The 18,505-nt window shown below is 36.2% G+C and overlaps 1 protein-coding gene across 3 annotated transcripts in view; it reads right to left on the reverse strand.

The window, feature by feature from the left end:
- Positions 1 to 4,655: 4,655 nt before the first annotated feature.
- calm2b (calmodulin 2b, (phosphorylase kinase, delta)) overlaps positions 4,656 to 18,505 on the reverse strand; it is a 376,281-nt gene continuing 362,431 nt past the window's right edge. Inside the window, exons 1-6 of one of the 3 annotated variants that reach the window (XM_077200891.1) lie at positions 16,460 to 16,498; positions 7,332 to 7,362; positions 5,986 to 6,129; positions 5,701 to 5,807; positions 5,452 to 5,587; positions 4,656 to 5,338 (exon numbers count right to left, since the gene is read on the reverse strand). In XM_077200891.1, the coding sequence (XP_077057006.1) occupies positions 5,310 to 5,338; positions 5,452 to 5,587; positions 5,701 to 5,807; positions 5,986 to 6,129; positions 7,332 to 7,362; positions 16,460 to 16,483 (471 nt within the window). In that variant the 5' untranslated portion in view covers positions 16,484 to 16,498 and the 3' untranslated portion in view covers positions 4,656 to 5,309. Of the gene's footprint in view, positions 5,339 to 5,451; positions 5,588 to 5,700; positions 5,808 to 5,985; positions 6,130 to 7,331; positions 7,364 to 8,463; positions 8,587 to 16,459; positions 16,499 to 18,505 lie in introns of those variants that run through there. The other 2 variants (XM_077200892.1, XM_077200893.1) reach the window with 2 other exon arrangements.

An 18,505-nucleotide genomic window follows, 5' to 3' on the forward strand; every position in this document is an offset into this window, starting at 1 on the left:
ATATCAAAAATACAATGGATGAAAACATGTCACAAACATTAAGTGCAAAATGAATTGTCACAACCATTTATCTATGCATACAATATAATCTCTTGCAGCTCATTTTAAATCAATCATGAATTAGAAAATAATTATTTTTTTACATCTTTTTCCAGCGTGAGCTGAAGGTAATGACATCACGATGTCAGTACAAATACATCATAAAACTCCTTTTCCAAATTGACAGTAATGATGTTCAAAACAAAAATATAGCGTTTCCTTAGACAATTTAGTATAAAGTAAATAAATAAAAATCGACATGAAGGATCATTAGTGAAATACATTCATTCACATTGTGAATATTTACTCATGAATATTAACATCTGTCACATTAGCAAACGAATGACGATGAGCGTTCAGGTGTTTGTGTGGTTAAATCAAGTGCTGGGTAGATTACTGTAGTCCGTTACTGATCTCAAATTATATGACGAAAATTGTAATTAGTATCCTATAATGTAATCAATCATGTTACACATTGTAGGTAATATAATCGGACTACTTTTTGAATACGTTTGACCTAACTTGTTTATCACATTGATTTGTATAGGATACTCTTGATATACAACAATATATAATAATAAATAATAATCTATTGATTTAAAAATACAAAGATATAGAAAATATTTTTCATTTTTTATCATCAACAACATGGTGACACATAAAGCGTACATTACCCATGGTTTAAAAAAAAAAAAAAACACTTCAACACAAAAATAAACATTAAAAATGTGACCATGTGACCATTAACCGATTATAGCCGATTATGGCTGGTCTGTGTGCAATTCCAAAAACAAAAATGTATGTATAACTTTTCAAACATGTGTGATTAACACGTAATCATGTAGGCCTAATCAATAAAAGAGTAACTCTATGGTTATGAGCATATAAATAACAAGTATATTAACAAGTATTCATTACTTCAATGAGCTCATTGTTTCTGCATTAAATTATTACATTGTTTAAATAAATACATTTTTCGCTAACTGGGATTTTGCATAATGTACATTTCTGAAATCCATAACTTAGACAGTTACCTCTGATAACAGATAACTCTAAATTGTAATATAGACTCGTGCATTTTCTGTAAAGCTGCTTTGAAATTATGTGTATTGTGAAAAGCGCTATACAAATACATGTGAATTGAATTGAATTCATTTTTGGAATATGATTATGTAATCCATATAATCAGTTACCACCCAGCTCTGGTTAAATCACGCCTAGTAATCTGGTTACACCAGCATTACATGTCATCTGACTCCCAAGGCAGTAGTCACTCAATCCTTCAGAGAGGCAAGAGGGGTAAAGAGACTCAGGAAGAGGTGTTAATTTTGGCACATCCAAACCCTGACTATATGGAGACCTGTTGAGGCTGCCAAGTGCTAACCTCATTAAAATAACCTTTTTTATTGACCAGTTGCCAACCTGGCTGAGAATCGGAGAGTTAGATTTGGCTGCCATACAAGGAGGCTAATCAAATCTTGGGCTTCTAGAAAGGGCCTATCTTGTTCCTTTAAATTAAAGCTTTAACTTTGTCTCAGAGGAAACGACTTGCGATCTGACCACCGTAGCGTTTGTATGAAATAACTGTTTGTTCTCATTGGCGTCCTCCAGTGATTTCTGTTTTTGGCTTGTTTTTTTGGTACAAACTGGGCCCTGGGAGTGCAAAGCCCTGAGCCATCCCTGAACCCAGGATTGAAAAATAACCACAAAAGTGCACAGGGGCCCATTAAACACCCCTTTCCCATTTATCATGGCACAACAACAGGAGCAGCTGTGTGCTTGCGCTCACACACACACACACACACACACACACACACACACACACACACACACACACACACACATATATCCATCAGCAACATGTGATAATGGCCACAGCGATTGCCAAACCACGCACAGAGAGGGTGGACAGCCAGGACCCGGGGAGAAAGATGATCTTATTAAGTGTCAATGTGGTACGGGAGGCTGTACGTGAGGTGGCTGACACATTCTGAGAATGGCTGGCATTGTGTCCTTGCTGAGTGATAGCAATAATCATAAGGATGGCAACAACATGAGCGCCAGATGAGCAGAGCACTTTTCAGCTGATGCACTCCAAAAAACAAGACAGAGATGGATATTTGACAGGGAATACTTCATTTACCAGACCCCTTTGTTAATGGGATGATTCAATATTTTCCCAAGCTAAATGTTACCAACGGTTAATAAGCTCAGAATTATGATTTTTTTATTTTTTGCATCCGATTAAAAAATAAAACAGGTAATTGGGAGGTTTAAGTATAAGCTTAAATTTTGACACATAGTTGCAACTAAGTCACAATAATGAGAAATCAAATTGCAATTGAAAATGATTTTTTTTTTAAAAATGTCAACCTTTTTCATTGTTTTACTCTGAGGCATTCGTCAGATAGTTTTAATTGTACTTATGTTACATCGAGGGATAAACTTGAAACTGTTACGTGTATAGTCACAATATCAAGCCAAAAATGTATTGACAAATAGAAAAATGCATATGATTGTTGGAAAGTTTTTTAATATGAGCTATAGTTACATTGTGAGATGTAAAGTTGCAATTGAGAAATAAAAAGGCACAATTATGAAAAATAAAATTGAATTTTTAAAATTTTAAAATGTGCAGCTTTTTTTTCACTTTGAGCCAAGATATACGAGAAATATAAACAATAAAGTTTTCACTGTGAGCTGTAGTCACATACTGAGATTTGAGTTAGCAATTGTGATATATAGGTACAATTATGATAAATACAATTACAATAACCTTTTTTTTCCTTTTCTTTTTTTGAGGAAGAGATTAGCTTCCATACAGAACAGGATGACTGTACTTTATAGATTTGAACCTGCTTTGACACTTCCCAAAAATCATTTTTAATTTTCAGTTCTTCTTTCTAATAATAAAGAAAGGATTAAAGTGAACACCATAAGAACTTGTGAGGACTTGAGAGGTTTTTGAGCTATCTTTTATAGTACGGTGATAAAGGTGACCTGATATCATATTAAGGGGAAGAGCTATTGTTAGCCTGCATCACAGTAATATCACAAGGTCCCATGACTCGGTCGTCCAGTGGACTTTGCTGTGCATTTTAATCCATAACACAGACAGATTATAAATAAAATAAAAATATGCTTTCTGTTTTTTGTTTTTTCTTCTCCATTTAATTTAATTCTACTCATGTATCGCCATTGGCTGCAAATGCTGCCCTTACAAATACAAAGTCTGCCCTTGTCTTTTATTTACTCTACCTCCACAGAGCGCCACATCTCCATCTTCAGTCAGTTTCATAGTTACATGACGTGAACATGGGAGCACTTCTCAACTCCCGATGATCCTTCAGAGCCTACCGGAAAAGGGAAAGAGCAGCTACCCGTGAGACTGGAATTCACGGTTGCTAGGAAACGTGGTGGAACATGAATATCCCACGTCAGAAAGCTCAGCGCGGTAAATAGTTCTCTGAGATGAGATGCACACATATCTCCCTCGATACAGTGAGTCGCTTATGCTTCATTGGTCTCCATCACCATCTCTTCGCATTTGTTTGCATTGTGAATGAGCCTTCGCTCATTCCTCAAACTAGCCGCTCCCTACACGTGATCACTTTAAAGTCCCATCACCATTTGTGCACAGCCGGTTAACAATTAAACACTCAAGGCAGTGTTTGTATTTCAGCTTTGCAGCTACAAAATATGTTGTGTATCCAACATGGGGAACTCTGGCAATATTTCAACAAGCCCTTTTAAGGAGACTGCAGTGGTCTGATAGAAAAGGCATAGCAGAATAAGCACCCTTTGAGCAGGAACAGAATTTGCATGCTATGGGACTGACCAAAAGTAATTTTTTATGAGAATTAGATTTTAAGCTTTTTGAATAGCCGTGCCGTTCACCAGTATATTATAAAATGTTGTTTCAAACAGTGGATTAAGCAACCTCAGTGTACTTTTTTTTTTAAAATAAGTGTTTTGAAGTCTGTTCAACTTCAATCCTGTGAACGGCAGAGCGATGGCCACTAAGGGGTTATGTCCAAACATAGCTAACAATGTAAACAGAAATTGCACTTTTCCTTTGACAAAGTTGCATGTCAATTCAGAAATTTTGCAAGACATCTCAACTAATCATGTCATTAAGGCCCAGTTTCACAGACAGGGCTTAGATTAAACCAGGATTAGGCCTTTGTTCAATCAGGACATTTAAATAGCTTTTATAAACGTGCCTTAGAAAATACATTACTGGTGTGCATCTTCAGACAAAACAATGACACGATATATATTTTAAGATATTTGCCAGTTGCTTTCAATTTAAACAGCTCAAACATGCATTTTAGTCTAGGACTAAGCTTAAACCTAGTCTGTGAAACAAGGGGTACGTGTTTAATTAAAAGCTACTTACACTGAAAATAATCACAATATCACTCTAAAGTTTGCAGCAATGAGGTATGTGGTAAAACCAACATCATGTTACTGGAGAGTGGTCTAACAATTGTAGGTGCAGTTTAATAACAGCAACATACCTCGTTAGCCAATGCTTAACCAAAATACTGACAAATTCTCTCATTTTCATTCCAACCAACTAAGCAATCATTTGAAATAAAAGGCAGGGGAAGCAATTTTTGGATAAATTGTTAATTTTATTGGAAAACAAATATACAACTTGGAATGGATTCTGAGGCATGGCTGTGCCATAAGCAGTTACAAAAAAAAAGTGACTAATTAAAAAGCATAGTAAGAACAGAACAAATACAAAAAGATTAGAGTGTATGAGTACCTGGCGATAAACCCGTTAGTATTGAATTCAACGATGTTGCAATAGTGCAATGCTGAGGACTTTGCCCATTTCTATTTATACTCAGTCCATTGTCCATGCAGAGTTGAGCCTCCACATAAAATCGAAAGAGAGAAAAAAAAAGGAAAAAAGTCATGCCAAAATTGTTGAAATGACGCCACACTGTCAGTCAGCTGGACCCTTGATGTCACCGTTCGTCAGGTGGGCAGGCAGACAGAGCAACAGAAGGGGAAAGGGGCCAGTGTGCAGTCAGTATCTGTGCCTATACGCATCACCTGGTCCCATAACTGCTCCTTCTAACAGATTGTTTACAACGGTTAGGAGTTGGGGGGAGGCATGAGCACTCAAATCTTATAGTATACATGCAAATCCTTTGGAAAGCAGAAGAGAATGGGGGGAAATTAAAATGAAACATTTTACAGAAATTAAAAACAAGAAAAGGCATATCATTTTATACAAGAAATTCTGTACAAGGCCTTCACTTCGCTGTCATCATCTGTACAAATTCTGCAAAAAAAGAGAAAAGGGGAAGTTTTAAGAGTCACCGGCAAACAAACAAAACTCCAAATCAAGTGAAATTCAAAAAAATGGATGCAAACTATTTGAATTACAACTCTTACCTTCATAATTGACCTGACCATCTCCATCAATGTCTGCTTCTCTAATCATTTCATCCACCTCCTCATCTGTTAATTTCTCCCCCAAGTTTGTCATCACATGGCGCAGCTCAGCAGCACTGATATATCCGTTCCCATCCTGACAAAGACCAGTGAACAATGATCCATCCAAATTACTTTAAGTCTAAGAATGTTACCAGCAAAGCCTTAATAGCAGGTTAAATGAATGCAACAATTATTCAGAAGCCTTACCTTATCAAAGACCCGAAAAGCTTCTCTGATCTCCTCCTCGCTGTCGGTGTCCTTCATCTTTCTTGCCATCATCGTCAGAAACTCAGGAAAGTCTATTGTTCCATTACCTAATTAAAGGGCAAAGGACACAGGCAGATAAGTAACACAGCAATTTAAGTGAATATAATTTGTAATCGTGATAAAATACTTCAGGGAAATGGTTTCAAGTCATATGCAAATTGGACCCTACTTGCAAGAGTTAACATCATGCTGATGGCTAATGTAGCAGCAAAAATGTGTCCTCACCATCTGCATCAACCTCATTGATCATATCCTGCAGCTCCGCCTCTGTAGGGTTCTGGCCAAGAGAGCGCATGACAGTGCCCAGCTCTTTCGTGGTGATGGTACCATCTCCATCTTTGTCAAATAGCGAGAACGCCTCTTTGAACTCTGTGAGAATTAACAGGAGACAAATCAGTTTGAGTCCCATAACCACATTTTTATAAACATGTCAATCACTTTTCCATTTAAGCAATAAACAAAAGGAACAGGTTACTTTGACTCCATGTCTAGCTTTTTAAATAATTAATTGCTTGTGAACATTATGATTCCACATAGCTTAAGCCATTTTGTAGATCCTATATGCAATTTGTCCTACATGCTATGTACTACATGTCAGAAAAGGCTCAAAATTTAAAACAAGTCCCCAAAGCTAAAAGTAGCATAGTTGTCTATAGCCAAGACCAGAAACAATGAACGCCTTCATAGATAAATGACTAACATGACAGGGTGCCGAGGAAGACACACAAACAACCCCAGAGCCATTGCAAACACTGACCGCTAGTACTAGTGTTAGGCCTTTGAGTTTAACCTGACCCGCCGAGCACCAGTAGTTAAATGCAGACATGCAAAATAAGATCACTTTGTATAGATGCCTCAAGTACGATCTACACTTAATTTCACAAGATAACATTTTACAAGAAGGTCCAGCAAGAGTCAGCACTGTCACTAAATAGTTTAAATGGGGAGAATTGATCCTTTAAGGCACAGTCGGGACAAAACTACAGTGGCAAGTATACTGTATTTCAGCAGTGCATGCTTTTGCCCAGCGGTCTGAACACTAAAGGGTAACAGAAACTCCCCTCTGTGCCAACACTGTTCATTGAGTAGAGCTGATGAGACTGTTTGACACTCCCTTTGATATGACATCATTCATTACAGATGCACAACCAGTGTTCCTCTGTTACACAAAACATTGGCCCATTTCAAATGTTTTACTATAAACATGAAAAATAATACTAAAGTTAAAGGAAATGCATTAGGCTCACTTATTTCACTGTATTTTTAATTCAATTTAAATATGTATGTATATATGAACAAAAAATGTACAATAATAAAATTACAGTTACACTTATTTGTACAGTATCTGTTATTGTTAAGGCTCACTTTTTTCTTAATAGAAATAGCAAATGTTACGCTCAAAAGTCAGCACATTCAAGGAGGCGATAACCCATCCATGCCCACAGATTTGACTAAGATACCACCTTAAAAGGCAAATTATAACAAACAAGAACCGCCAGGCTATTTCAAAAAGCTTCAAGCCAATGCAGAAACTGAAGGGGTGTGTAAGCAAAGAAAGTAAAGAAGCTTACCGGCTATTTGCTCCTCTGTGAGTTGATCGGCCTGGGGATGGGAAGAGATGCAAACAATCGTATTAACAAATCATGCGTACAATATACTCACTACGAATTCGCAGTGTTTTGATACTCTTGACATGTCAAGCAACCCGTGTGAGACCAAACAAAGACCTCAGATTCCCTCCCAGCTAAATGTTACGACATCAGCTCGAGAGAATAAAGTCTCAAGTCTCAACATAAGACACTCCTAACAACAGCAGTTCATCCACCCACCTGAGTCTTGGTATTTGGTGAACTATTCTCTCGTGGCACTATAGACAGTCATTTTAAATAGTAATGTAATATTTTTACTGTTGTTGTAACGTTAGTCCTGTGCTATAAGTTAATGCTCGAGTAACCCGAGTAACTTACTGCAGGCTATTTCACAACGAGCCAATCTGATCACTACGTTGTAACATGCATATGCACATAAACTAAATGGATATAGGAGCAAAATGTGTGATGCTGAACATTAAGATCCTGAAGATGGTTCAGGAATTAGAAAACATAAATCCCCCACGACTTCATGCTAAAAAGCACAATACACAAGTTTTTTTTGTTTTTGTTTAACCAGCTAACGTTACTTTTCTTAACGCTCCCCATACAGCCCACACGCGATGCTACCCAGTCGGTACAAAACCAGAGCGTAAAGAAAATAAGCAAACAATGTTAAAGGTAGTATAAAATGTGACTCACAGAACGCCATTAGCTGCTACCAAGCTTTGTAATAACTACGTTAACGTACGATGTGAATAGGAAACTGAAAGTGAAGGGGCTCAAGCACACCCATGAAGTTAAGTAACTTAATACTCCTTTCGCGGAATATCTTAGGTTTAGCCTGTGATATTTAAAAACCCGAAGCGAAATATAACACAAACTTAAGTTACATCAAAAACTGAAGATTGCGGAGCAGCGCGTGTATTCCTTCATTCAGTCCATCCCCTGTAACGTTAGTCGTAAATTTGGCGGCACATTTCTGTGAATATTAAAAAAAATATTCTTTTTCTGTTTCTTGACTTCCTTAATTCCGCACAAGTACTTGTAAAGATTACATATATTTTCATTAACGCATATCCATCATTCATAAGAAATATTGGTGTGCACTCACCATTTTCTCTTTATCTCCGTCAGTCTCCCTCCGTCTCAGTGAAAGATTCACAAATGGTGGTCGGAATATTGGTATAGACCCGCCTTAACGGCCGTACATAAACACCTCCCATCTTCCTGTATTTATCCGCCAAAACGCACTGCATTCTGGCTAAGGCTGCGTCGGAAATGCCGCAATGTTTGTCCACGGACCTAAACAAAGCTTGAGCAAACGTTATTTATGTCATTCTTAATAAACAAAATAGTCTTTTTATGGTGCTATCGGCAGATATTCACGCAAAAGTACAGGAGGGACTATCTGACGGCGGAAGAATACTGTATGCGTTTCGGTTGTGCGGATGACTCTGATTGGTTCGTTTGTACCTGCAATGCGTCACTCCCTGGTCACACACACTGTAGAATTTGCCCGGTCGTAAATGCCATGAGATGAAATAGGGAATCACCTGAGCCGTTGTGAAATTCCACCCTTAGGGTGCCAAAATTATAGTGTTCATCTGCTGGTTAAATGTTAAGATTTTTTCAATTACTTAACACATAAATTTAAATTACATGTGGGCCTAATATTACAATGCATCTTCACACAGATGACAACACTTATTCATTAAAGGTTTACTATGTTGGGCTATTGCCTAATTTATGGACATATTGTGCAATTCATTAGTATTTTTAGATTCACAGAACTGTAAATGCTTTATTTGTGTAATCAAAGAAAAGTGGTACAACTTAAGTGTAATTAGGCCCTATATGCACAATAAGGCCCATTCACATAAAAAACAATGACTAGCCTATAAAATGATATTAACTGTTATATAAACTATATTAGCGTATATATTTATAACATTCTGTTTATTGTAAGCACACACTGCAGTCTGCCGCTTTAAAAGACCATTTGAAAATAAATGATGAATACTTCGTACTTTCAATATTTCGTAATATTAAACGCATGGTAAAACCCATGAACATGGAATATATCGATAGAAGGGCCACTGTAAAACACAAAGATGATTACTGTAATGATAATTATAAAGTTTGTTCTAAAACTATGAGAATAGGGAACAACACAGAGGAACAAAATCATTGGAATCACTTTCAGACCGATTTTTTTCCCACCAGCTGATGAACAATAAAAGCATTGAAAGCCATTCAGAATCTTTAAAGCATTTAAAGTACCATCAAAATTGTTTTTATGAAATATTGCAATATTTATAGTAAATTATTTATCCGTGGGCAGGATTTTTTTTAAGTGCCCCTGTAATCTTAATCTTTCCTTATCGACAAAATTTAGTCCCGCCCTACATTTTTTTTCTTTGTTCAGAAGTCTTCCACTCGGATATATGTCAGAATAGGGAAGAAAAGATGATGACAGCTTCCGTTTCATGAGGACTATAAAGAAGACACAGCAGATTATTGCAGAAGTGAAAGCACTTCAAAAAATGAAAGTATAAAAAAAGTTTTGCTTGAATTTCCTTTGAATCAAATGTACTGTACTAAAATATTTTTATTTTATATAAAATATATATTTACAAAATAATCCTTACTCTTAAATTAATATAAAAACAAAGCCATATGTCTAACCAAGTTGTGTTCCAAATTTGAAGTTGATATATCACAAAAATTTAAGTTTCTATGAGATTTTGTTTAGGCGCTGTACCAAACATATTCACCGGGTGCCACATATTCCACTGAATTTTGTTTTGATGCATGATAATTATGAGAAATTACTTATATCAGAAATGAATTATAAGTAATTCATGAGAAATTACTAAATTTCTGTCCGAATATCACTTCTATTACAAAATATGGGAACTTGAGACTCAGACCTTTCCGACGATGTGTGTTTTGATTAGATTAGAAAAGGTTTGATTATAAAGTAACCTAAAATAGCTTCTAAATGTAAAATAAATTTTGAAATATGAAAGCTGACACCGCCCAGTAGGAGAGGAGCCCGCTAAAAGAATTTGGAGAACCGTTTCTATGGTAACACAACGTCCAATGTCATAGCGGTTTACACAGGATGAATTTTGAGTTTGTAAGCTAATTTATGATGAATACTAAAATATGTGATGTAAAAAAAGGCGATAAAAAAGAGTGCCAAGCGTCCTGCTAGCTGGATGGTTAAGGGGTAAGCACATACTGTAACTGCTTTTGTTATAATTTAACAACCAAAACAATAAGGAAAGCAAACCGAGGTCTATATGATTAAGAAAGTTTGATTAATAAGATTGCAAAAAGCCAGTAATAACAATGGCACCAAAAGTAGTGATGCCGACAACCAGATCCTTGTTTCAAGGCCTACTCAAGCTTCTAGACAGCTTCTCAATGCTTGACTGCCTTAGCTCCAGGCCACCTGCCTCTGGCCATGTCCCAGGTCTGTTGGATATTGAAGGGATGAGAAGACAGACTGTTGCTGAGGGGGGGTTGAGGCATTTTTATACTAAAAGAGCAGCAGGAGCAAATGAGATTATCTATGAGTGAATAACAGTCCTCAAATTATTGTAAATGTGATGCATTTTGAATAGGTGCTGTTGGATCATGGAGTTCACGTTTTGTTTTCCATGTCTCTGGACCCCCTCACCCCTAACCAATCTGTTAAGAAAACAGTTACGACTAAAACATGAACTTGGGTGGTTCCTGCATACTTGCCTTCCCAGAGGTTGTAAAACCAAGGGAAAGAGTGAATCATGCATTGGTTACACACAACACAGGCAACATGTGTGCTTAATGCCTCTTTCAGGTTACCAACAGTTTCCGCCCTGTCTGAAAGGGTGTCTGGTATCTTAAAACCTTATTTGTTAACTGGAATAAAGCAAGTTTAAATTGAAGTGCTAAAATTGCTAAAACAAAATATTAACGAGGACTATAATAGTATATAAACAATACTAAAATTACACTTTTTACACATACACATTTTTCTTACAGTCTTGCGCTGAGAATGTTACATGGTTTGGACAACATTATAGTGTCCTAAAATATCATGACGTTAAATATTATTGTATACAGATATATGGCACAATGTGAATATGGCATTGTGAAAAATTATCATGATCATGTTCAAACTAATTAATTCACTCAGGATTTTAATCTAGTAAAATGAGTGCAGGTGAACCATGCGTATGCGTTTAACTATGCCAGGAACTTTGGTAATAAGATGCCAAAGTCTGTGAATGGGTAATTGAGGACATAAAAAGCCATGTGAGACACAGATGGTTGATAATCACTGGTATAAAGAGCCCCTGACCACTCAGGTGTTTACTCAGAGCGAGGGCCATGAAACTGAAGACCTATTCATTCTTAATGCACATAGAGGCTTTGTAGCAAGCACTGGCAGACTTTGCAACACCAGGCTCCGGTTTCCCAACATGGACCTGTGTGTGCCTGTATGTACACGCGTCTGTGTGTGTGTGGTTGTGTTCACGAAGCTGTACATAAAGGAAACAAAGCTTGACTGAGATTGTCTTTCCCTTTCTGAGTGTCCATCTTTTTCCCTCTCTCTTTTTTGAATGACAGCCAAAAATCATGTAGTTGAATAATTGTGAAGGCAGCATTTATCAATGTTAGGCAAACTTCACAAAAAGTGAACTATACGTGGTAATATGGTCAGGATTCATACCAAACTGAAATAGGCTGTCCATCGAGAATGGAAGGAGGATGTTTCAAATTCAATTCTGCAAAATTCAGTTCAGATTTTGCTACAATGGAATTCACAAAGGCTTGAATCTTGACTCATAATAGATAAGCTCTGGATCTTTGGCAGTAAAGCCGATTTAAAAAGGGGATTTATATTCACATAATCTACCACCTCTGTGCGATTTCTCAATAAGAACAATAAATAAATCAGAATTAAATGGACAGAAAAAGAGTGTTTTGTCGCAAACGCAGGCTTTTTTTATTAACATCAGGAGCTTTACGAGATCAGTGGTATAAAAAAGCTTAATTATGGATGGTTTTTTGGAGCTTAGTGTTCACTGTTCAGAGAGGTTTGGCATCTTCAATTTCAATCTTTGTAATTAAAATGATTATATGTAGGCTACTGTACTACATAATGCAATCGTTTTTAAGTTTACATTATTCTTCATGTTGACATAATATATCTATAAAGAGGCGATATAATAAACTGCCTGAATGCATATGACAACCTTTGTGTAAACAAAACAATACATTCAATAATAAGATCCAAAGAATACATGACTGCAGCACTAAATAGGATTAGATTTAGAAGCACAGATTTTCTATCTTCAAAGGACATAAATTATGTCACATCCTTCTTTATTGGCCTTTGCAGATATGCAGAGCTCCACGGTAACCTCAGCGATAGCTTTAATTGCAGCAAATAAAATGCACAAACATGGTGGGTTAAAGTGCAACATAACTGATATTGCAACAAGGATTACAAGGATTACATTTCAAGTCATGTAACAATGATAAAAAAATAAGTAGTGACCTTAAGACATGGTTTTATTAAGGGAACAAACATATGCTGAGTTAAAAAGCAAACTGATGTGTTATGAATATTTATGTAATATATTTACCCTAAACTTTCTTGGTCAGCATAGTTGTGTGTCTAAGACATTGTAAAATGCTACCTGTAATTCAAGTACAGCAGAAGCTTCAGTTTCACAAAAAGCATTAATATTTAACCACATATTATGTGAGACCTATTTGACATCACCGAACCCTCCAGATAATTAACACACTTTAAAAAAGGAGCTTTATATGTACAGAATAACTAAGTATCCTGTTCTTTATTATAGGCTGTATATTTATCTGTTTATTAACAAAATAGCAAAATAAACATGCAGTTTAATCACATTCAAAATGAATTCTACATTGTATTTAACCATACACTTTTTTTCACGTCTTTTTCTTTTGTTGACTCCAGACGGCCCAGTTTTAGACAGCTGATATGAAAGACTTGGCTGTTCTCACACACAGACACTCTGTTCAGTACTTACTGATGGCCAAGTTACTGAGATGCCATTTAGCAGATAACAACAAGAAGACTAATATGCACATACATTGTGCTGACAAGAGCAATTACTGACATATGACCGAATAAAGTAACAACTGATAGCTTTTTTTGGGCTGGTCCTTGCCTCGTGTTGTCCCAGAAATCATTTTTTTATTGCTTCTTGTTGCCTTTTGTGCTGTATATGAACTTAATGATTTACAGTTATTGATACGACAATTGCATACAGTATATATCCTTTTCCAAGATACTGTATTTTAAAGGTAATTTAATAAAAATCCAAATAAGCTTTATTGGAAAGGGTTTAAACAATGTTCAATTAACCATATTTGCACACGCACCTGGCTGGAACAGTCCTTAATACACTAACAGATAACAGACGGTATTAAAATCACAGTTCTTAGGACACTAAGACAACTTAGGACACTACAGAGATCTTTCTCTGAAAAACAGCAGGAGAAAGATGTCCTCATGTGTGAAGATGCCATAGACCTGCTGCTGGGAGGCATGAGCACTGCAGATGTGGCCAGAGCAATAAACCGCAATGTCCGTAATGTAAAGCCAGGTGCACACGATTTATATTAAATAGTCCTTTATGACTGTTGCTTGTCAGACTGCATGAACATAATCCCTGCTGTAAGCCATGTTTCATGTGGGATCTCAGTTGTCATTAATGTCACACTGTAAGTCCGATAGCAGTGGTTTGAGAGGGCTACGAGCTTTATTCCCTGTTTATATATATGTATTCTCAACTGGAATAACTTCAATTTTGTTCTTTTTTTTAGTGTGCAGATTACATTTATTTCTTCAATTTATGAGTACATCGAATCAATTGCCACAACAAATATTTGAGTGCATGAACTGGCACAATACTTTCAAATTTCTGTTATATGAACTAGAATTAAAGACTGATTTTCAACGCAACAGTGGGTACTTTAAAATCTGTCCTGGTGATTTAATCCTCTGCAGTGCTCCCAGTTCTGCCCTGTCACAGCAGTAAGAGTCAGACCATTGCATCTGGCCACAGTCCAGAGCGCTGCAGCAGGCTGCCACCCCCTTTAAAGCAGGCCATCCCACCATGAAAGGCCACTGCAGAGAACAAACACTCTCTCACTCGGCCAATATGGAATTAACTGAGAACCACTAACACCAATGGCAATGCAACAGTAATGGGTTCTTTACATACATACTTTGGCATATACATACACTCTTGGGCAACAAAAATGGGCCAAGCCAAAAATTATATATATGTGCAATTCATGTACATTTCCTGACCAGTGATTGGAAAATGGTTCTCCAGCATTTTTGGCGTGGCCCATTTTTACAGTATACTGTAGATAGAGTAACTTAGCACGGAATAACCTTCCCCAACTTGCAGACAACTTTATACAGGAAGAAGAGTCAGTGTTGTTCCACTCAATGTTAATGGCTTCAAACTAGGGTTCTAATGGATTCACTAGGGTTCAAATCTGGACTCTGACCAGGCCAAAATATGAGCCTGATGAACTTAATCTCAAGCCACTTCTTGGTTGTCTTTACAATTCTGGGCAGGAGCATTGTCTGTTGGAAAATAACATCTGATCATTCCTCTTTAGATAGCTTTCCATTTAAGCAAGTCAATATTCTCCTGTACTCCAAAGCATTAAATGACTTTTAACTGTGAAGCAGCTCACCAATACCAGCAGCTAAAAAGGCTCCCCACAATGACCCTTCTTCCTACATGCTTCACTGTGGTAGAAATGCATTTATTATTATATTTCTCATTATATTTTTGAAGACACCTATCTAAAGCATCAGCATGCAACTCGTGTTTCATTATAATTCATCACTCCACACACAACTTCCAAATTCTGCCAAAAACTTAACGTCTGGGATGTTTTTCTGAGACACCAATTGCTTTTTAAGAACATTTGCTTAAATTTAGCTAATTTCCTTACCAATAATTTGTGGATAAGACAATTAAAAGCTTAGGGGCCGTTTAAACTTTGTATGTGGTTTGGCGTTCATTTACGCGACAATAGCGTTTTGGGGGCTTTAAAATGCAAAGTTTGCAAACTTTTGAAAACAGGTTTCAAAGTGCAAGTTTTTGACATCATGTGCATGTGTAGCCTATTATGTGTTCAGTCTATAGGCGCGTAGTGTTTCTTTACAAAGTGACTTGCATCATAATACAATGTTTTTAGTATTTTTTGCTGATCCATGTGAACGGGGATCGTTTTGACAATGGAAATGTCTGTATGGGAAAAATACTAAGAAAAAACTTTTCCGTTTTTAGGGCATTGTTGTCGTTTTGGGCTTGGCCCAATTTTTGCCCAGGAGTGTAGGCTATATACTTTGTGGCGGTCCCTTTTGTACATTCATTTGTAAACATACTTAAAGGTTTAGCCAAACACAATGTAGGTCTACCCGATGAAATCAATTATAGGTAAAGCCTTACGTTTAGCCAACCACCCACTAATTTTTCCACTGAACACACACAACACACATAGGCCTCACATCTTAACTTTTCAACTTCACGCACACTACAGAAGTTTGACAAGATTTTATTGAATGATTATTGCTGAATGTAAGAAGTATAATCTTAAAACAGATAGTTCAACCAAAAATGTAAACAAAATACTGTAATTCCAAACCTGTAGCCTACAACTTTCTTCTGCATAACACAAAGAAAATATTTTGGTAACCAATGTTGCTAGCAAATTACCATTTTCTTTCATTGTATAGACAAAAATACAATACAAAATATTTCTCAAATATCATCTAGGTTCCACTCAAGAAGTCCTACAGATCTGGAACAACATGCGGTTCAGTAAATGATGACAGAATTTCCTCTTCTGCGTGAACAGGACGAACCCTAAACAGGACAGACGCGTAAAAATGGATACATTTGAATGAAAGGAGATAATTGAGAGTATAGATGTGATAATAATGCCTCGGCAGCTTTAGTTTGTCCTTCAACCTGTTTTTCACATTTGGAAAGAGACTTTCAGTGGAAAAAGGTTGCGTGTGTGCACGTTGGCATAGTGCTTACCTTTATGATGTAGGCCCTACACATGCAAATTGTGCTTTGTAGGGTAAATACAGTTCAAATGTTTGCCACAGCCGATTTCCAGGTCTGTTCATTCAGTGAATGAAGTAAAGATACTTTAGGGAGGAACACAGCTGAAGTAGCTGTTATGTAAGGAGAATCCCTGCAGGGATGGATCACTTTTCAGTCTGGCCTCACCCAACATGGGATCAGTCTGCCTCACCAGCTCAGTTCTGACACCAAGTGACACTTACCTGCTATTGCAACTTCTGCACTTCTGTTGTGTTTGGCTTCCAAAAGCCACGTCTCTTGGCTTAAAGGGATAGTTCACCTGTTAAACACCTCAAGCAAGCTAAAAGCTACTATAGTTTTTCAGCCATTTGCCATATATTTATAAAAGCATATGACTGAAGCTCAGAGTGAGGGCTCAAATTAACAGTCCTTTAATTGCGGCTTCATACAGAATGGATGGTTATCTCGGGAATGAAGCAAATAACCATCATTAAATGTGACCTCACTGATCTGTAATTAACCCGGCACATGCAAAACAACTATTTTCAATCAGATATAACTGTGATTCAGACATTCAGAACCACTATGCTGTTGATTATGACAGCTATTCTTGCATGTTAAACAATACAAGTCCTGAGACAGTATCATATTATGAATAAAAGTCAGTAAATAGCTGGATTAAGGACTTATCATTGTACATTATTATTGCAACAGCATAGGGATGATGTATGGATTATATTGTTCTCAGTTCTTTTTTAATAAGATGTATGTATTTCCAGCTCACACTTATATAAGAAAAAGATGGCTTATATAATAATTATATAATAATTATACCCTTGATATTATATTAGAATATTAAGAGCATTATACTATGCACATCTTTGCTGCGGAACATTTGTTTACTTGTGTTTTTATTTAATGCCACAAGACAGAAAATAGGTGTTTGTATATAGTAATATTAATATCAGTTTCAATTGAATCATTTGTTAGCATTATTAAAAAATGTTTTCTAAAAGGCTAATGGACGACTCAACATTTATTAGATGTGAGCAACTGGATGTGCAAAGTATATAATTCATATGCATTTGGTGTTTAACTTTACCCAATATAATAATAATAATAATAATAATAATAATAATAATTGATTATACATATAATTACATATATAAATAATTATATAACTCTACAATATGCATTTGTTTGTATTGCTAAAAAGTCTTAGAAATAAAATAAACTAGCACATTAAATACTAATCCTTACTAAACATCCCAGTTTTTTTCCTAATATAATCCCCAAATCCTTCGAGAACAATTCTGATTAGAGACAGTGGTAGACCAATAAGGAGTTCTTTCTTTTTCAAATCCACAGAATACACAAGTGCCATATAAAGAATTGTTACAATAGATATATTACAGGAGGTGGATAAAGATTTAAAGGGATATTTCACCAAAAATTTAAATTTGGTCATCATTTACTCATCCTCAAGTTGTTCCAAACCAGTAGGAATTTATTTATGCTGCTGAACACAAAATAAGTTTTGAAAAATATGGATAACCAAACAGTTGATGGGCCCCATTGACTAGTTTGGGGGAAAATTATATGGAAGTCAATGGTGCCCCACAACTGGTTACTGACATTCTTCAAAATATCTTCTTTTGTGTGCAGTTGTGTACAGCTAAAGAAAGAAACTTAAACAGGTTTGGAACAACTTGAGGGTGAGTAAATGATGAAATATTAAAATTTTTGGGCGAACTATCCCTTTAATATCAATCCTATCTTTTTGAAGGTGAGAAAAATGCAAAATAAAGTTGCAAAAAAATCATATTGCTTCTCAAAAGTGAAAAACCCAAACATCATTAAAATAAAGCTCAAAGTCTTTATATATGAAAAGTACAATGAACTGGCAAACTTTTGCATATCCTGCAAGAGTTTTCTTGTACAATGGCAAAAAAAAGTTAGGGTTGTGAATCACAAAAAGTACAATTCACATCTATACTCTATTTATATCTTGACACAATGAAGGTTTTAACAGGATAG

This window comes from Siphateles boraxobius, unplaced genomic scaffold (assembly GCF_051911475.1).
Source record: "Siphateles boraxobius isolate OS27281-9 unplaced genomic scaffold, OSU_SipBor_1 46, whole genome shotgun sequence".
NCBI lineage: Eukaryota > Metazoa > Chordata > Actinopteri > Cypriniformes > Leuciscidae > Siphateles > Siphateles boraxobius.